Source organism: Rhea pennata, chromosome 1, assembly GCF_028389875.1.
Source record: "Rhea pennata isolate bPtePen1 chromosome 1, bPtePen1.pri, whole genome shotgun sequence".
In the NCBI taxonomy this organism is placed as follows: Eukaryota; Metazoa; Chordata; class Aves; order Rheiformes; family Rheidae; genus Rhea; species Rhea pennata.
Window position 1 is genome coordinate 212,854,127 of NC_084663.1, and position 19,393 is coordinate 212,873,519.

Below are 19,393 nucleotides of genomic sequence, written 5' to 3' on the forward strand. Positions count from 1 at the left end.
GTGGTCCTCTGCCAGCAAAACTACTGTTTTTGATGCAATGTCTTGTTCATCTATTGCTGAAAGAGAAGGATAAAATCCTAAATGAGGCCTGAGGAAGAAAAGATCCTCTGATTCAGTGATATTGAAGATCTTCATTTGGGGATCCTCACAGGAGCAAATCCTGTAGGCACATGACACTGTTTTGGTAAGAGCACTGGTGGTTCAAATATATTCCATGGCTTGGGTAACTTGGTAATTAATTGTTGGCTTTATGCTTTAGGCCAGCTGATTAAGATAGCCTGATCAGCTATCCTCTGCACCACTCGCTGCCAGTGGCATAATGCCAGCACTCCTCCCTCCCCCTGATAGCTGTAATTCGAAAGCAGGGTAATCATGTTGCCACACCACTCTGGGATCAAATTTTTAAGCTTAGGTGACCTAGTGGTGTCCTTATCTGATACTGATGAGTGTTTCAGTGGTGGCTTCACTCCACTATATCCAAGAGTATGTGATTTCCCGTGACTGTCCCGGATGGGCAGACACATCTGCTTCAGGACAGCATGGCATGCTTTGGCATTATTTAATGAGCAGAGGTGAGAATCGCCTGCTCTTTTTATCACCTTCAATTACATCGCAGCTGCAGCTAAGGTGGGACATTTGGGAAGCGTAGTGGGGATAAGAAAAATTCTTTGCATTCTTGCCTTTCTGGTTTATTTTCACCTTCTGCAAACTGATCATAGTCTTTTTTTTGGTTTACCTAATAATTTCTGTAAAGACACCCAGAGCTCTGAGTTATTTGCAAGCAATTTACATATGTATTTGACTTCAGCAAGGCTTCTGACACTGTCTCCCATAACATCCTCCTAGAGAAGCTCAGCAAGTGTGGGCTAGACGAGTGGACAGTGAGGTGGATTGAGAACTGGCTGAAAGGCAGAGCTCAGAGGGTCGTCGTCAGTGGCGTGGAGTCCAGTTGGAGGCGTGTGGCTAGTGGCGTCCCCCAGGGCTCAGTCTTGGGTCCCATCCTGTTCAACTTCTCCATCAATGACCTGGATGAGGGGACAGAGTGCCTCCTCAGCCAGTCTGCTGATGATGCCAAGCTGGGAGGAGTGGCTGACACACCCGAGGGCTGTGCTGCCATTCAGAGAGACCTGGAGAGGCTGGAGAGTTGGGTGGAGAGGAACCTCCTGAGGTTCAACAAGGGCAAGTGCAGAGTCCTGCACCTAGGGAGAAATAACCGTGGGCACCAGTGCAAGCTGGGGCCTGCCCTTGTGGAGAGCAGCTCTGCAGAGAAGGACCTGGGAGTGCTGGTGGATGACAAGTTGACCATGAGCCAGCAATGTGCCCTTGTGGCCAAGGCGGCGAGTGGTCTCCTGGGGTGCATTGTGAAGAGTGTTGGCAGCAGGCGGAGGGAGGTGATCCTGCCCCTCTCCTCAGCCCTGGGGAGGCCTCATCTCGAGTCCTGTGTCCAGTTCTGCACTCCTCAGTGCAAGAGAGACATGGAGCTACTGGAGAGAATCCAGCGTAGGGCTACGAAGATGATCAGAGGACTGGAGCACCTGCCCTATGAGGAACAGCTGCGAGAGCTGGGCCTGTTCAGCGTGGGGAAGAGAAGCCTGAGGGGGGATCTTCTCAATGTGTACAAGTACCTGAAGGGAGAGTGTCAAGGGGATGGTTACAAACTCTTTTCAGTTGTCCCGTGTGACAGGACAAGAGGTAATGGGCAGAAACTGAAGCACAGGCAGTTCCGCCTGACCGTGAGGGGGAATTTCTTCCCTGTGAGAGTGACGGAGCCCTGGACCAGGTTGCCCAGAGAGGTTGTGGAGTCTCCTTGTCTGGAGATCTTCAAGGCCCGCCTGGATGCAACCCTGTCTAACGTGCTGTAGGTGACCCTGCTGAGCAGCGAGGTTGGACTAGATGATCTCCAGAGGTCCCTTCCAACCTTACTGATTCTATGATTCCGTGATTTCATCCAAGTGTAAAGTGCAGCAAATCATTCACTCTTGTTTTAAATGACTATTGCTATCTCATATAAATTAAGGAAATTGAACTCCCAAGCTGAGACTTCACAGCAGACATTCCTTGATTTGGACATGTCCAGTGTGGACTTAGGGACACTTTTGTACTTTCTAAAGCAATAGAGAAGTGTCTGTGACTATCTTTATACTCTAAAGAAGTGTTGGATAATTGTGTGCCTTTGTATGCCAGCACAAGAATTTTTCCTAATTCTTTCCTTGTGGACTTGATAACGCCCTGTTGAGTGAATCGGTTTTCACTGGCACAAATGCCTTTGCTATTTGCTTTGCTGATAACCACATCAATTGCAATTTACCAGTTCTTTGTTTAAAATCCCAATTATGAACAGATCTCCCATGTGTGCGTCTTTATAGCTACTCTTTCTGCCCTTGAAAAACTGTGCCAATAAAGCTATTTCAGTCAAGAAGTATTTTCTTTTCAAGCAATCAGTCTTGGTGGTGCTGCAGTTATACCAGGATCATAGTGCTGTGCATTGATACCATTTTATTCACTTTTCAACATGAGCTAGTTAAACTGGTAGCAGTTTGCAGACCGATCATAGTGAAACTGAATTAATTCCCACACCTAAGTCTAGGCTCAGGTTCATCTGATATATCTTTGAGAGTCTGCATGGAGTGCTTAAGTTAATGATTTCATTTCCCAGAGCTCCCTGTCTAGTCAAAGGGAGACAGAGGCTCCTTCAGAGGTGATTCAGAGCACCTCAGTTATAACCAGGAGCATCCACTGCTCACCACCAGCTGCTAAGGGGGCTTGCAATGTGCTTTTCCTACAAGTCTCTCAGCATTACATGGGTAAAATTAGGTGAATGTCTTCAGCATCCTTCCTGTTGCTCTCAGCATCCTTTTGGGAAAACTTCCTCTCTTTCTGAAAAAGAAAAGCTTACCTGCAGGAAAAGGAGAGTTGCGGTCTCTCTGTAAAACTTGCTATCTTTTTTCAGGAGGAAAATGAGATAAACCCACTCAGATGGATGCCAGTGCCACCAGCCTTAAGAGGATCAAGTTTGGGAAGCTGAAGGTGGTACGTCGGCGCTTGCTACAGAGGTATGAGCATCAGCCCTTCGTCTCCTGCTTGGCTGGCTTCTACAGCTGCCGGTGGAAGCGGTACCAACGCAGAAGGATCGAGCCCGGGAAATGCTGCTGCAAGACGGTAAATTAGCTCAAAGTCAACAAAGACCTTGAATTCTATACTGGGATAAGTCAGACAAGTCAAGCTGACAAGTGGTTGATGTGGGAAGCCCTGCCTAACTTTGCTGGCGCTCTGCTGAGATCTGTTAATCTGTTAGATTTTGGCTCTAAACATGTGATGTACGGCTGTCACAATGTTTCCATGGCAGGCTCAGTTTGCAGCCTCTCCAAGGTAGTATCACCATGCAGGTAAAAAATATATGTGGCAGCAGGAAAGTGCCTTATACCGAATAAGAAACTCTACCAAGCCAGTAAAATGTCTGAATGTCATAGCATCAAATTAAGGAAGGAAAATTTAGGCTAAGTGTATTGTAGATAAAGAGATCTGCTGCCTAGTGCAGTTCCCTCTCGCATGAGGTGATTAAAACTCTGTTCATATGTGAAGTCACAGTATTTGCTTTCCCTGAAAATAAATACTGCTGGGTATGCATTTGAGAGGACTGGAGAGGATTGGGCGGGAAGTCCTCTCCACCTCTGCTTCAGAGATTCCAGCACTAAGCCAAGTATTTTGTGAAAAGCCTAAAACTAACTAGTGGCTGCTGTTTGCTCTGATTGATTTTGAGTAAATAAAGCTCTAACCACTTGGCCTTTCTCTTCCTCTCTAGCGGGAATGCATTTTTTTCCCATTTCTTGTTGGAGCATTCTGCTTTTCTCTGGTCTTTCTGTACATGTGGGGTGAAGCGAAAAATGACTACAATAACTTTGACTGGTGAGTATCATGTTTGCCTTCTCTCCTGCTGCTTTCATTTTAATGAGATTCCCCAGGCAGGTCCTGGGATCGGCTGGCTTAGGGAACACTGTGGGAAGAGGGGAACAGCGGTGACACTCTAAGTGATGTGTTGCAGCAGGGTGCTGCTGATGTGGCTCCTTAAATTCTTGGTTAGAACATGTAAATTGAATGTCCAGTGATTTCAGAGGTGCTGAGAGTCTGCCCTTTGCTTGGTTGCAGTTGAGAGGTGTAAATATGAATTTGTGAGAAAAATTGTAAAGGATGCAGAAGAAAGCTGTGAAAACTAAAATGTGCTGGCAGCTTCCCAATGACCCAACCAAAAGAGCCTCTCATGCCCACCTCTGAACCAAACGCTTCTGACCTGCCTTCCCTATTTTTGTCCATCTCTTTCATTTCTGCAACTCCACGTCTTTTTCTCTGATGGTCTGCCGCTTCCTTGTAGAATCACTTCTATGTTTCTACGAGGATTTTGATGGGAAGGCCCAGGTTTCCAACATAAATATTTGTTTCTTGTGATACAAAAGCACTTCAGAGCCCCCAGGCAAGCCTGGAGACCCTATTCCGATTGTCCCCATGCAAATCAGTTGACACCTCTCCACAGCACCAGTCAGGGTCACTCAGATCTCAAAGCAACATCGCCACCCTAGACCCTTGCTAGGCCCTGTCTGATTAGCACTGATTCCTCAAAAGATTAAGTAGATGGGATGCCATGCTGGCTGCAGTGGGCCTGCTGATGACTGGGGAATCTACTGTGGCTTAGCCTTGCCCTGACAAGGCAAAAGCAATATGATATCTGCTTGACAGATGGGCAGCCAAGGGGCAGGATGATAAGGCAAGTTGTCTGTGGTCAGAGCAGGAACATTTTCTTCCAGGCACAGAGCAGAGATGTTCTGAATGCCAGTCTATTGCCATAAGCTCAGGGACTGCCCTCCTCTCAAAGCCAACGTTCTAAGCTGCAGTTGAACAGTCGTGCTGAGAGCCAGAGACTTCTCAGCATACAAGGGCAGTAGAAGAAGGAAAACTAGGAAGATGAAATGAAAGGGACTAAATAGCTCTTTCCTTTCCTTCTCTCTCTTTTTTTTTTCTGTTCCCCCTGAAGAAATATAGTGGTTGGCGTTGGAGGCTTTGCAACAACTTTTTCAGTGCAAAGAGATTTGCATGTTCCTACTCCAGGAACTTCAGAATAACTAGCAAGGATTTATACAGATCCCTTTCTCCTGTAATATAGACAATAACAGTTATGCAAATCAACTCCTAAAATTAGTTGCCATCTAAAGAGCTCAACTATTACTGAGAGAAAAGTATAATAAGGTTATTCATTCTTAATGAGCCTTTGGGTCCATAACTGTGCAGCATCCCTCTCTCAACTTGCACTATGCCTCTGCAGTACTTCCAGCTTTCTGACATTAACACTTCCTGCTCCTTAAAAAACCTACCTCAAATCCTCTTCTTGTATGGTGCCCGTGTTCAGGCTGATGGCTGGCAGATGAGGGAGGCTGTCAGCCTGAGCTGCACCATCTTACCATGTCCTCATGCTGCCTTGTCTGCAGCAAGTTGCTGTCGTTTGTAGGTAGACTGTGAGTTCTCTGGAGCAAGGCCATCAATTTGGTCCTGTGTTTTACTGCCCTGGCACAGTGGAGTCTTAGTCTGATGCTTAATGCGTTCATCTTGGATTTAGGAAGCTGAGTCTCTTGACCACTGTTACATACCAAAATAGGCTCTTCCTCCCTACCTATTTTATTACTTAAGAGAAGTTCAAGATTTTAAGGAACATGATTATTTTCCTGCAGCCCATGTGCTGAAGTAATACAAGCATTATTAAAGCTACTAGCAGTACTACTAGCCAGCACTGCTATTGATACGGGTGGGAACGGGCAGCTCCATGTTCCAAAAAGCACATCAATTCATCCATGGTAGTCTGTGGCGGTTGGCTGCAAAGGCACGGCTGAGATGATGTAATGCTTGTGCCTCATACAAAAACACAGTGACATTCAGAGCAGTGTTATTTAGGTTCCAATAGTCTGTGCCCATTAGAGCTAACAATGTTTTGTTGGATCAATTCAAAACTGGATCATGAAGTGCACAAAAAAAAAAAAATCTCTTCTAGCCCTTCCAAGGAATTGTGCTTCAAAAGCATACTTTCGGGAGTTCTTTTATCAAAATTAATTACCTAGATTTCATAAAATTCATTACTTTTTAGGTATAACTATGGAAACCTAGGCTTCTGGTTTCTCTGGTCTGTTGTTCTTCTGATTGTGGCTGCAATCCTGTTCATGTACATCGCGCTCTTATTGGTAAGTAATACTCCCTGTAATCAATTCCTTAAGAGCTGACAGTGACTTTGTAGTTAGACTTCGTCTAACATATTAAATCATCCCTATATTCACTTCTTTGGCCCATAAGTTCAATCTAGTCCAGTCTGCTGTCACTGACAATGAATATCTAGGGAAGGCTGGGAACACAAACATTTACAAGTGTACACTCAGGGCTTCTGAGCTAGATGTAGATTTTGTGATTTTTCCCAATGATTTCAATAAATTTGTCTGATCTTTCCTTGAAGCCCTGTGAAGCATGCCAGCAGTAGCCAGATTTAGATATAGTGGAAGCTGAAGTTTCTTGTTTTAACAGTAGGGAAATACGGATCTCTGAATCATATAGCAGCAGTGATATGTCGTCAAAGCTGAGGTATTCCTGTAATCCTGAATAATAATGCTCATTAGAAGAAGAGAAACATCACTGAAACATCCTTGATTCTTTCTACTTTATTGCAGAATTTCTCTACAGTTAGAGGCTGCAAACATGCGCACGAAACACTGTCCATGTCACAAAACACGAAATACTGTGTCACAAAACACAAAATGGTGCCCAAAGAGGCAATGTTTTTGAAATCTTCACTTTTACAAATCACATGAAATTTTCTATGGATTTCTGATCTGCTGTGTGCTTTGATTACTGGAAACATAAAAAAGCATATGTTTCCTAAAATTTCTGCTCCTTCATCTCTTCTTCCATTTCCTTTCCCTTACAGGCTCTAACCTCCAGATAAACACGGATACAGAAGTTTCTGCCTTCTGTATTCAGAGCTGTAGACTAAGAAATCATTTTAATTCCAGGAGCTAGATAGAGTCTGCATTCAGGCTCATGCACACTCCAGTTTTCATTCTGAAATGCCAAAGGCTGAGGCTGAGGCTGAGGCTATGGCTTTGACTCACCTCTATGACCAAGACAGCCAGCTTTTATCATAATTTCCTGCTGTTCTTATCGATTCCCTGCTGTGTCATCTTATAGTCACTCAGTAAATTGCTCATGGCAAGGAGCCTCTTTTTGCTTTTTCCAAGCAATGTCTAGCACAATGCGGTTCTGGGGTCCTTTGTCTCTGCTGAAGTACACATAAATAGTAATTTTGTCCTAGTGCTAGAAAAAAAAAAACAAAGTGATAAATAAGACAGCTGCTTGGCCATGCCCTCAACACCAATGCACCAATGATGCTATGGACTAACTTAGCTCTGAATAGGAGAAATAACAATATATGATTACTAGAGTTTTGTTGAGTGTTGGTGGCTCTACGGCTTGAGGTCTGTTACTTATTCAGCAAAGTCTACCTGGCTTTCCCAGCTGCTGTGGAGCAGTTCAGTGGTTACAATGCTACTTTGGGAAGCCCTGACTTTTCTTAGCTTTTCCCAGGATGCCTGTGTGACATGAATACTTCTGAGACTGTACTGTGGCAAAGTGTGAGTCTGGAGCCAGCCTCAGGATTACACTGACCCAGCACAGTGTGGATAGAAATGGGATTTACATGGTTTCCTGGGCGTGAAGACTGCTGGATCTGGTGTGTCAGCTTCATGCTCATTCATGCTCTCTCTGGATCCCCAAAAAGGCCTGGTGCATCAGCAGGTGTCCCAGAAAGTCCAGTAGCTGTTCTTAGAGGAGTTGCACATCCTTAGCTACAAGAGATTGTGTGACAGGTTAGGACTCACTTTAAATCTTCCTAATCAACACTGATGTGATAGCTGGAAGCTATAGGCAGGTAAGGACAAACTAAAGCCAGAAAGAAAATACAAAGGGAAACTGGTATCCTACATGTTCCAGTCCAGTCTTGGTTCCTGTCTCCATTGCATAGACATGTCCTTCCCATCCCAGTACCTCAGTTCTCTCAAACAAAGCAAGTAAGATTTGCCTTCCGCAAAAGGATGAGATAGAAAGACCATGAGGATGTTGGATACTATTGGACAAGGCTGGTGACAGGAACACTTCTGAGGTGCCTCTACTCTAGGAATAGCTCTTGCAGCTTGCTCTAATGCAGCTGTTCAGTGGCTGGACCAAAGCCATTGGGTATTTCTAAGGGCATTTGCCCCTCTTGCTTGCACCGTCATGTCATTGTGCCTAATTTGGCAGTATTGCTTCATGTATCTATTTTGAGGAGTAGTGGGCGTTGTGAGGCACAAAGTCCTATGCTGTCAGAGCTGTTACTTAAGTCCTGTGGTTAGTCTAAGAAAGAGCAGTGAGGAAAGTAATCAACAGCAACACTGCCATTCATACTCCTGCTATTGCAAAGAGCTTTTCATATGTTTTTTTCATGGAAGTGAAAGAAGTTCATGACTGTAGCAAATCTGGCACCTGCCACCTTTGACTGTATCTGTCTAGCACTATTCCAACAAAAACATTAATCTCCACAGATTCAGCTCTAGCTTGAGAAACCTCATGCAGGACCCACACTTCCCTGAGCTATTCACTCTTCTTCCCAAGTGATGTTCAGAGGGTGTAATGCAGCAGAAATACTGGCTGTGTTGATTTGCTGGCACATTTTAGGATGTGTGACATTTCGATTAGATGAGGGATTATTGGTATCAACTAGATTAGAAGTATGAAGGGCTTGGCCATGATCTGTTCCACACCAGATCTTTGGCATACATTGAACATCCTTTCTGAAGCCTGGTCTGCAGTGACCACATTGGCTCAGTGTCAAGGTTTGTTTTAGCCTTGTTTCCTAAGATACTGGTTGTGCTGGAGATTATACGAACGAGACATGCAGGCAGGTTCCTGGGATGAGAGCATCCTTCCTTGTTGGGGTGGGGTGGGGCCTGGCAAGAGGAACACACATGTAGGCATGGTCCTCTAATGGGAGCACACCTATATGTGCAGGGACATATGATGGGAATATGCCTCCCTGTAAGTTCTTGTGGTGCCAGCTCTGCCACGTGAGAGTGAAGGAGGCATGTCTCCATGCAGGTCCACATGCTGCCCTTCTGCTAGCCTGCAGGGACATGTGACATGGGGAGAGGGGAGGATGATGCTTCCTGTGACTGAGCAATGCTTGTCCCAGCAGGGCTTTTTTTCAGTGAAGAATGCTTCCAGGAGGTGTTCCTCCATCTCTGAGTGCAGAGCTTCCCAGTCACAGCATCTTCTTAGCCTGAACCCCACATGGCAGGCAGGCATATCTGCGTTATAAATGCTTAAAGAAGCTTCAAAAGGCAGAGTCATCCAGTGTTTCTGTGCTGAATAGCTCCATGTGTGTAACTGGGTGCCATCTCTAAGCATGTGGAGGAAAGGAAGGTGATCAGGAGTAGTCAGCATGGATTCACCAAGGGGAAATCCTGCTTAACCAACATGAGAGCCTTCTATGATGGAATGGCTGACTGAGTAGATGAGGGGAGAGCAGTGGATGTTGTCTACCTTGATTTCACCAAGGCTTTCAACACTGACTCCCAGGGGCCAGTACTGAGTCCCATCCTGTTCAACTTTTCCATGAGTGATCTGGATGATGGGGCAGAGAGCCTCCTCAGCAAGTCTGCTGATGGTGCCAAACTGAGAGGAGTGGCTGATACACCAGAAGGCTGTGCTGCCATTCAGAGAGACCTGGCCAGGCTGGAGAGTTGGGTGGAGAGGAACCTCCTGAGGTTTAACAAGGGCAAGTGCAGGGTCCTGCACCTAGGGAGAAATAACCGTGGGCACCAGTCCAAGCTGGGGTCTGCCCTTGTGGAGAGCAGCTCTGCAGAGAAGGACCTGGGAGTGCTGGTGGATGACAAGTTGACCACGAGCCAGCAATGTGCCCTTGTGGCCCAGAAGGCCAATGGCCTCCTGGGGTGCATTGTGAAGAGTGTTGCCAGCCGCTCTCCTCAGCCCTGGGGAGGCCTTATCTCGAGTCCTGTGTCCAGTTCTGGGCCCCCCAGTACAAGAGAGACATGATGATCAGAGGGCTGGAGCACCTGCCCAATGAGTAAAGACTGCGAGAGCTGGGCCTCTTCAGCATGGGGAAGAGAAGACTGAGGGGGGATCTTATCAGTGTCTACAAGTACCTGAAGGGAGGGTGTCAAGAGGATGGGGCCAGATTCTTTTCAGTGATGCCCAGCAATAGGACACAAGGCAATGAATCAAAAGAAGTTCCACCTGAATATGGGGAAAAACTCTTTCCCATGAGAGTGACAGAGCACTGGACCAGGTTGCCCAGAGAGGTTGTGAAGTCTCCTCTGGAGATATTCAAAGCCCGCCTGGATGCAGCCCTGTCTAACATGTGCTAAGTGACCCTGCTTGAGCAGGGGAGGTGGACTAGATGATCCCCAGAGGTCCCCTCCAACCTTAACCATTCTGTGATTCTGTGAACGGCGTCTGTACCACAGAGTTCAAATTAAAGAGCTGTTATTGATAGGGAACAATATTTTAGTGTGCCAAGACTACTGAGAGAGAGCAGAGGCAACTTCTGGCCTTCTTCTGTAGCCTGTGATGAATTCCTCTTCAAAACACTGGCAACATCACAAGCTAATAAAGACAGCTCAGCTCAAGCTTATCTTCTCAGTGTGGACACTGGCCAGCAGCTGCATTGCTTCTATACATTTCAGACAATGGATAGCCAAAGGACTTGCCCCATAATGAGTTATAGCACATATTCAAGTTGAACAGTGCAATTGTGGGAGGAACTGGAGATCTTTACCCAGGCGTGGTTTCCACAGAGATTCTGAATACAGTCTCCAAGCTGCATATTTGCGGTCTGTCAAGAGGAGAGGCAAAGTTTCCTTGTGATGTTTTGCATCAGTAGCCTGTCACGTCAGAAAACGGAGCACACTGATACACTTGTTGGAGCATAGAGATTTTACAGCAACTGATAGCTGGCCTGGTTTTGTTTGCAAGTGCTTTACCCTCTTCCTTAATGATGACATCCAACCAGAGCCCTGCAAGCATGCTTCCATGTCGTTATTGTGAACCAGTGAAGCAAACACTCTTCTGCCCACCGACCACCACTGGCCGAACAAAACACTGCACAACAAAACAGACGGAGACTCTCCGTCTGCATGCATCAACATAATTTTTTCAGACAATCAGTTACAATTAATCAATTGCCGTTGCTCCCCAGGACTATTTTCCCATCCCCATTACAGCTAAAATGTTAAACCAAGGGGTCTAATTGCAGGACGATTCATGCTCAGTGGAGAAGAAAAAAGTTTCCTTATTCAGTATTTCAAAAACTAGCAGATAATATTTTCCCCTCTGCAGTTCAACCATATTTTTTCCAAGGATTTGAGGGACCTGACTTATGACTGTATAAAGAGGTTCAGATGTGTTGTGGCCTTTGCTGAGAGGACTCAGAATAGTATATTGGCACTGAAGAGCAAAGAGTGATCTCAAACCACTAAGAGGCTGGGACACCAACAAAACTCCAAGTACCTGCATTTTTGCCAGAAGATGAATGTAGATACCGAATTCTGCTATTGTGAGTGTCTAAGCAGATGTTTTAGGTGACTTCAGTAGCTAACTGCGCCTTCTCTGTCCATCTGGCAGCAAGCTCAGAGCCTGTCTAAACCTTACCAGCAGTATTGAATTCAACAAATGGCCGTTTCCATGCTGGAAGAGAGTGAGGAAAGAGTCCATTATCCATCCTTTTGCAGCATAACCTTATGATTAGTGCACCCACTCAGAAAGAGGGACACGGAAGTTCAGTCCTCTCTGCAGTGAATCCTCTCTCTCACTATTTGGAAGTTTCCCTTAATTACTACTTGGCGGGTAGATAAGTGGAGGGAGAGACTTCCACACCTCTTACTGCTACTGAAGAGGAGAAGAGTGCAAATGTTGGAGGCTGTAAGATTCAGTGGGACAGCAGGCCTGGCAAGAGGGACCCTGGCTCTAGTCTCAGTAGGAATAGGCTGACCTATTTTATTGATCACCAGAGTCCATGTGTCTGTGTGCTTGTGTTAGGCAGTCCCTGGAGGGGACATGTGTGGAGGACCCAGACCTGCAGCTGCTGATTGTCTGTGTCCCTGAAGTGCTCTCTAAGTGCAAGCATGCGAGAGACTGCTAAAGCCAGTAGCTCTCAATAGAAGAGCATGTTGGACAGGTCCTGAGGCAGTTTTTGAGGAGTGAAGCTATTTGACTGTGGCTTGAGATACTGTTCTAAGTTTCAGGGGTGCATGGAAAGCAAATAAAACTCAAGCTGACTGCCAGAATCCATGCAGGATAGGCCTTGTCCACATTACACCAGCTCACTGGTCCATCAAGATGTGTTCCCCAACTGTAACCAAGTCTGAGAAGAGTTCCTTCTTCTGAGGATAAAACCTGATGCTCATTCTTCTTGTACACAGATAATGAGCAGTTCTTATCAGCCATAGAAGTGAGCTTTCCCTCAGAAACCATTCCCAGATGTGCTGCAAGGTTCACACAGAAGTTATCCTGCAAGTCAGAAATGGGGGGGGGGGGGGGGAGAGGGGGGAGGAAGTCTGGCTGAGCACAACCTATGGAGTAACTGTTTGGATGTGCCTCAGGCAAAGACCAGGTGCTTCTAATATTGCTTGCAGAAAAGAGGAGATTTTGACAGTGTTTTCCCCCTTTCCTTTCCTCTTTCCTTTCCTCTTTCCTTTCCTCTTTCCTTTCCTCTTTCCTTTCCTCTTTCCTTTCCTCTTTCCTTTCCTTTCCTCCTTCCTTCTTCTCCTTTCTTGCCTTCTTCCTTCCTTTCCTCCTTCCCTCTCTCCTTCCTTCCTTTTCTTCCTTCCTTCCCTCCTTCCTTCCATTTCTTCTTCAGCTTATTTTAATGGGGCTGGATTAAGATCTTCAGCAGTAATTCAATTCTCTGTGAACTGCTCCCATGGTTAGTCATTATATGCTGAGTGTAGGATTCAATTAAAGGAGGCTAACATATCAAGAAGCACTTTAAAAGCTGATCTGTATTCATTGCTGAGCTTATCTCTCTTCAAATCAGCACCATCATGGAAAGAGTGTGTGCTTGTAGCTGCATCAGAAACAGCTTATGTTCCTTTGTAGTTAGATTTTGGGAGAGCAGAACCCCTTCCCATTATATTATTGCTCTAAATCTGTATATCCTTTGATATAAACCCACTGTGTGACAGTCTGGAGGGACCTGGATCCTAAATTGTCTTTGTCAGTGGAACACTCATTTCTGCTAAGAGATGCTTTTCTCTGCATTTGTGCTTCTGAAAGTCATCTCCTGGTTCAAAGGTCTGTGACAATTTGGAGAGTCTCCAGCAAGCGCTGGATTGGTTTTCCTTGTACTTTACTTGTGGGAGTGTCACTCTGGTGTTCAAGGCCTACTGGTTGTCCCCTGCCATGGGATGAGGATCTTACGTTCCCCAGGGACTGCCACTTGACATAAGGAGAAAGGATCAGGCCTACCATAGGGTCAGAGCTAAGGACTAAAAACAAACCCAACAAAACTAGGGTTTTTGAATCTCCAAGGTAGTTTTTCGTGTTCCAAGATATACCTGTCACTTGCATTTCTTGCAGTTACTGTGGAAGCAATTTCCTTTGATCTCTACTTTATATTTCCATGGTTCTTTGGAGACACTTTTATTCTCTGAGCTCTGTCCCCTGACTGATACGCCTCTAATCACAATGAATGAACAGAAAATAGACAAAGATAGTGCTATATTGGTTTACGTTATAGCAGTTGGTCCTGGCCAGCCTCTCTCTCTAAGAGTTTGTCTTCTCAGAGAAAGAAGAGCCATCAGAAGTGACCAAAATGCCCAATTATCTGCTAGGTGTGGAAGGCTGTGGTCCTTCAGAGTGATTGTGATATGTGCTTGACCATTTCAGGAGCATATTTTTGTTACCAAAACACCCACCAGTTCTCTCCATACATCAGTCTTACTAACAGCAATTACTAACAGCATTGTGCAGAAAGTCCTGGTGTAACATGACTTTCCAATACAAAAATAATTCCAGACATACTTCACCAAATGCATTTTATCGTTCTGTAAGGATACAAACCACATCTTCTTGGTTTCCCAGGTCCTAGCGATGTGTTTGCTTGCAGAAGGTCAGCAGCTGTACCTGCACTGGAGTCACAAGGTAAGGAGAATCAGAATATTGTGTTAACCCTAACCTATACTTCAAACCAGTTGTGTCTGTGGCATTTCTCTACATGAAAAAGCAGCTTAGACTGTGGGGGGAAAGGAATAGAGGGAAGGAGTTAGCCTTAGGAGAGTTTAGATGAGAATGATGTCTCCATCTGAGTTAATCAGCCCAGCCTTCCTGTACAGGTGGTGGAGGAAAACAGAGCCTCTGAGGATGCAGTTCATTCAGATGGTTGCAGACAACTAAATTAAGAGGAGATGAGTCACATCTGAAGTACCTTTTTTCCCCACTGACTCTAAAAGGAGCTTGCAGTGACTCATTCAGATGAGGCTATCTATATTTGACATTCTACTTGTGGTAACATGTAGGTGACTTATGCTAACCTATAAGTAGTATGCTGTAAAAGCAAACTTTCCTTGGGAGGCACAGTGTAAGCCTCTGCTCTGAAGCAGGCTCCAGCAGCTGTAAACAAAGTGGCTGCCTCTGCAGAACAGAAATCTGGCCTTTCCAAGGCATCCTGGTGTCATATGCCTTTTGGATGGTGTGGGAAATGCCACCTGGGATTTTGAAGATTGAGAAACAAATCCTTAGGGAACCATTGCTGCAAAGTAACATCTTAGAGTCACCTTGTGTAAAAAATTCTTGCAAGTTATGTGAGGTATTTAAAAAATCAGCCTTTAGCCGTGCAGTTTATGTGAGAACTCTTGTAGCATGACTGTAAATCTTACAGTGATAAAGGAATAGCTGAATATGCAGATACTTGATCATCCATTTCTTCATTTAAATAATGATAACAGTCATCTTTACTACTGCAAATTGGCTCCTGGAAGAGCCAGAAAGGTGAGTTTTAGGTAGAGCTATTTGTGGAAAAAATGAGACTGCATCCTTTGATGGAAGAGATTAAAGACTGATTATTAAGGTGTTGATCTGTAGGATCCCCCTGAAAAATAGTCAGCAGGTCATTGCAAATTCTACTTGAATTTGATTCTTGGAAGATAGGTGATGTACGAAGATAAGCCTGCCTCTAGTTCTCAAACTAGACAAGAAGTTGAAGACTTGACTGAGCACCTCCTCACTTTTGCAGTTAAAAAGTGAGCTCTCATCCCTAAATTATAGGCATGTTTGCAGCTGACAAAGTCTGTTGCACAACAGAGACTTATATGAACTTACAGCATAAGGAAGTTGTGTTGTTGTCTCTTGGGTGGAATTTGCCACTTCTAAATTTAGCCACCTAGAATTTAGGAATCTGATGTAAGCTGATCATCTAGGCTTCATCTACGTTAATGAAAGGGGGGAGAGGGATAGAGGTGGGGGGAGAGAGAGAGAGAGAGTGTCTCTTTCTCTGGTGATTGTGGAGGGAACCTTGAAGGATGATTTTGCCTAGCCACCCAACTCTTAAAATCAGTCTTACTGCAGAGAAAATCCAATCAATAGCACTCTTGGTCTGTTTTTATTCCCTCTAGCTCTGTCTCTGAGCTGGCATAGCTCATGCATCCCAATCCTATCTGCTGGCCAAATGCATTGCATTCCCTGTGCAGAAATGCTGATGCTGATTTATTTCCTGTTTACCTCTCCAGATTGGGACTTTTCTTGTCCTGAGCTTCTCTGTCACAGCTCTCTTTATATTATCTGTGCTGTGGGGAGATCAATGGAAAACTGTCCGCCTGTCATTCCAGGTAAGAAGGGCTGGAACATCTGCTTGGAAAATACGATTTGTTTATAGAAGTATTTTATGAAAATAGGTAGAAAACTTTTGATAGGATGATGTTTTTCATGTGTTTTTTTTTTTACTGGCAAACTGTGCAGTTCTGCACAAACTTTTCTTATGATTTAGCATTTCATATTGGGGAAAATGGAAGGCAAGACCTGAGGTTTGGTTTCAATCTACCCGTTTGATGTAACAGGTCTCATTTTGGGAGGTCATATCCTTTGCTTTTGGCAAAAACATCATATGTGTGTTGTTTGTCTGCAGGTGCCTGGGATAGGTAAATCAGACCCCTTGGGCTGGCAGGGTTGCTGGAACAAGGTCTTGCTTCCTATTTGGTTTCTGATGGTTCAGTGGCCTTAATATTAGCAAAATTTCAGTATTTCTTTTCTCCGTCTGTAATGCAGAGAGCTTACCTTCCTGTGGACAGGACAATATTGACCTGTTCCTAGGCAACAGATGGAGAATGTCAGTGTCAGATGGGACAACCTGTGGGATGCAGTACTTCCAAGTGGGTGATATGCTAGCCTCCTTGACTTTAAGGAATTCTGAAGGTGGAGAGGAGAGCACCAGTACCTGACCATCTGGGTTCCCATGTGTACTGGGAAGGAAGTATGCAACCTATGATCAGAGAGCTGTCTTACAGATGTTGTTGTTTGGACACATCATCTCTCCTCATCTTCACTTACTGCTTGTGAGTATCAGGAGAGCAATGCATATGGACTGGAAGAGGAATCAATTTGTAGCCCAAGAGTCACTGCAGTGTAGGTTGATAGGGTACAGATAATCACACACTTCTCCCTGCTCTACAAAGTTCAGTAACTTTGGGACATGCACTGGCAAAGATAAAAAGAAGATAAAAGCTTCTCCTCCTGTTTAAGGACTCCAGGGGAGGAAGTTGGGAAGAAGGAGATACAAAAGCCTTCAGGGTCCTATTGGTGCTGTTTAGTGCACCTGTCCTTTGAGATGTTTCACCTGGCCATCTGCTGCTGTTCCCAAAGAGCACAAGTCTCTTGTAGATCTTGTGTCATGTCCATTAGTGCTGTGCAGCTATCTCAGATATGCTGGGCATCTTGAATGGCACCTTTGTTTACATAACTGAATCCTGTTTCTGGTTGGAAGATATTGGTATCATGTATCAGACAGACAGTATCATGCACAATAAAATCTCTCAACAACTTCTGTAAGCCAGCTAGCTGCCCAGGCACTGTGCAAAATGTTTGGTATCTGCCTTTTTTTGTTCCAGTTTGGAAGGGAAAATAACTGGGAAATATTGGTGTATCCCATGAGAGGAACATTCCATTTTTGAACCTCCTCTTCAAATTAACTTCTGTCAAATGTTCTAGATTTCAAGCAACAGGTTGGACAAACTGATTTAGATAAAAATAATAACCAGCATCATTGTTCAATCATCTGGGTTAAAATTAAACTAAAACTTTAAAAACAAATCTGGAAATGATTGTGCACCGACACCTTCCACAGGCTGCCTTGAAGAGTAGCCACATACTATAACAGGGACTCCTGACATATGTCCTATCTCCACCAACTTTCTTCAGCAGTCAGCTGTTATTTTGAATATGGACTAAATTACAGAAAAGACATCTGGATAGCTCTTTTCCGTGGCACATATTTAATAACTCCCATTTTTTAGCTACACCTGGATTCACAGGTCTCTGAAGAGCACAAGAAAAATAATGGATCTGTTTCTCTGTAAGATTTCCGAAGTTTTATCAAGTATGTCATACCAGCCTTACTTGAATGAAGAGCTAAACTCTCAATAATATCAAACTATCTGTTAGGTTTCCTATTCTAGTTGTGCATTTATGAAAAGTGCAGAAGTGGTTCTCAATTGATCTTGTTTAATCTTTAGATTTTTAGATCTTTGTTTGATCAAAGAAATAAAGTGCAACTACTGTATCTATCCAGCAATAGCTATTATGTAATGTAATGAAAACATTAAGGAAACTATTGTTTTCTGTTAGTAAAACAAGAAAAGTATCTACAAGGCCACCAACTTGAAGTTGAAATTAAAAAAAAAAGAGAGAGAAAATGCAATTAGCTGTAATGCAAGTGAACTCTATGTTTTGGTCTAAGACCAAGTGTTTCACTGAAATAAATGAGGGTGAATTATTTGTCTGGAATACATTGTTAATTTGGAAGGCTAGATGCTGCAGGATATATAGGAGGCTAATAAAGTCTGTGATCAGACATGTGCCAGGCTAACTGGATCTTTTATATTATATGAATTAGTGCTATACTGGTGTAAAATACCAAATTTTTATCACTCAGGTTTGTTGACATCAGTTTAAAGATGTAGTTGCAGTGTAGTATTGAGATGACTGTTAGCTGCATTGGATAGAATTGGACTGGACTGGTTTGCATTGGATTGGATTGGACTGGACTGGGTTAGATTGGATTAATTTGACATTTTCTGGAAGAGGCTCACATATTATGATGTAGCAGTAATGGGGAGAGAGAGAGAGAGAGAGAGAGAGTCCTGCTCTGAGACAGTGCACTGAGCCTTTGTGGAAGAGGACAGCCTTGCCTGCTTTGACTGACTTAGGAGAAAGGAGAGCTGCATACCAAAATGAGGGCTGCTCCTTAGCCTGGGCTCATGAGAGGCGTGAGCTGCTGGTATCTGCAGCAGTAGCCCCTCTCTGTGGAAAGTTGTAGCCGTGTTGGGGCTTGTTTCTGCCTGTCTCCATACTTCATCCTTTGACTGAAATCTTTTTCTCTCCTTGCCAGATCACAGCTCCCTATCTCCACATAGGAGCAATAACCATCATGGTCCTCCTGTCCTGGCCTGTGGCTCTGCATGCCATCAGAACAGATAAGAAAGGTACAGTAGCTCTGCTCCCAATAATATAAGACTCATGTCAGCATGAGAAACCAAGCATGCAGAAGCCCTTTCACCTTACATCTGCACTCCAGCTGCAGGTGGCTTTTATCCTGTGGGAAATTAGCAGGGGTAGGGCTTGGGGCCATGCACTGTCCTGTGGCTTTCTAGACTCATTACTGGTCTGCATGCTCCCTTGCACAGTTTTGGCCTATACCAGGGCAGTAGCTGGGAATGCTTTGGAGATTGTCACAGGCTAGATAATCATTCTCAGAAAGGAGTTTAATCTCAGCGATCCTGCTTTGAGGGGAAAAACAATCTGGCTTCATGGCTGTGAAATGTGCTCTACACATTTGCATCTGAGCTGTAGAATAGACCGTGACATTTTATATACCATATAGACCCTGCTTTAGACACTGAGAGGTGATGGTTCTGTAACCAGAGTCAGCATGTTTTACCATTTGGACTGGCAGAACTGGAGGGCTTACAGCAAATACTCCCCTAGCTATTGAAGCAAAACTGGCAGTTCTCACTTTTGATGCCCAGAGTAGGTGTTGTGACTGCTTGGCCCGCTGACTGCACAGACAGCCCAGCAAACATGCTTAATCAAAACAGGGAAACAGGGACTT

General features: G+C 44.5%; 1 protein-coding gene across 1 annotated transcript in view; it reads left to right on the forward strand.

Annotated features, from left to right (window-relative positions):
- GDPD4 (glycerophosphodiester phosphodiesterase domain containing 4) overlaps positions 1 to 19,393 on the forward strand; it is a 45,040-nt gene that overhangs the window by 14,543 nt on the left and 11,104 nt on the right. Inside the window, exons 2-7 of the mRNA XM_062567411.1 lie at positions 2,951 to 3,159; positions 3,803 to 3,906; positions 6,128 to 6,221; positions 14,158 to 14,217; positions 15,801 to 15,899; positions 18,674 to 18,767. Of these exons, the coding sequence (XP_062423395.1) occupies positions 2,977 to 3,159; positions 3,803 to 3,906; positions 6,128 to 6,221; positions 14,158 to 14,217; positions 15,801 to 15,899; positions 18,674 to 18,767 (634 nt within the window). The 5' untranslated portion in view covers positions 2,951 to 2,976. The remainder of the gene's footprint in view (positions 1 to 2,950; positions 3,160 to 3,802; positions 3,907 to 6,127; positions 6,222 to 14,157; positions 14,218 to 15,800; positions 15,900 to 18,673; positions 18,768 to 19,393) is intronic.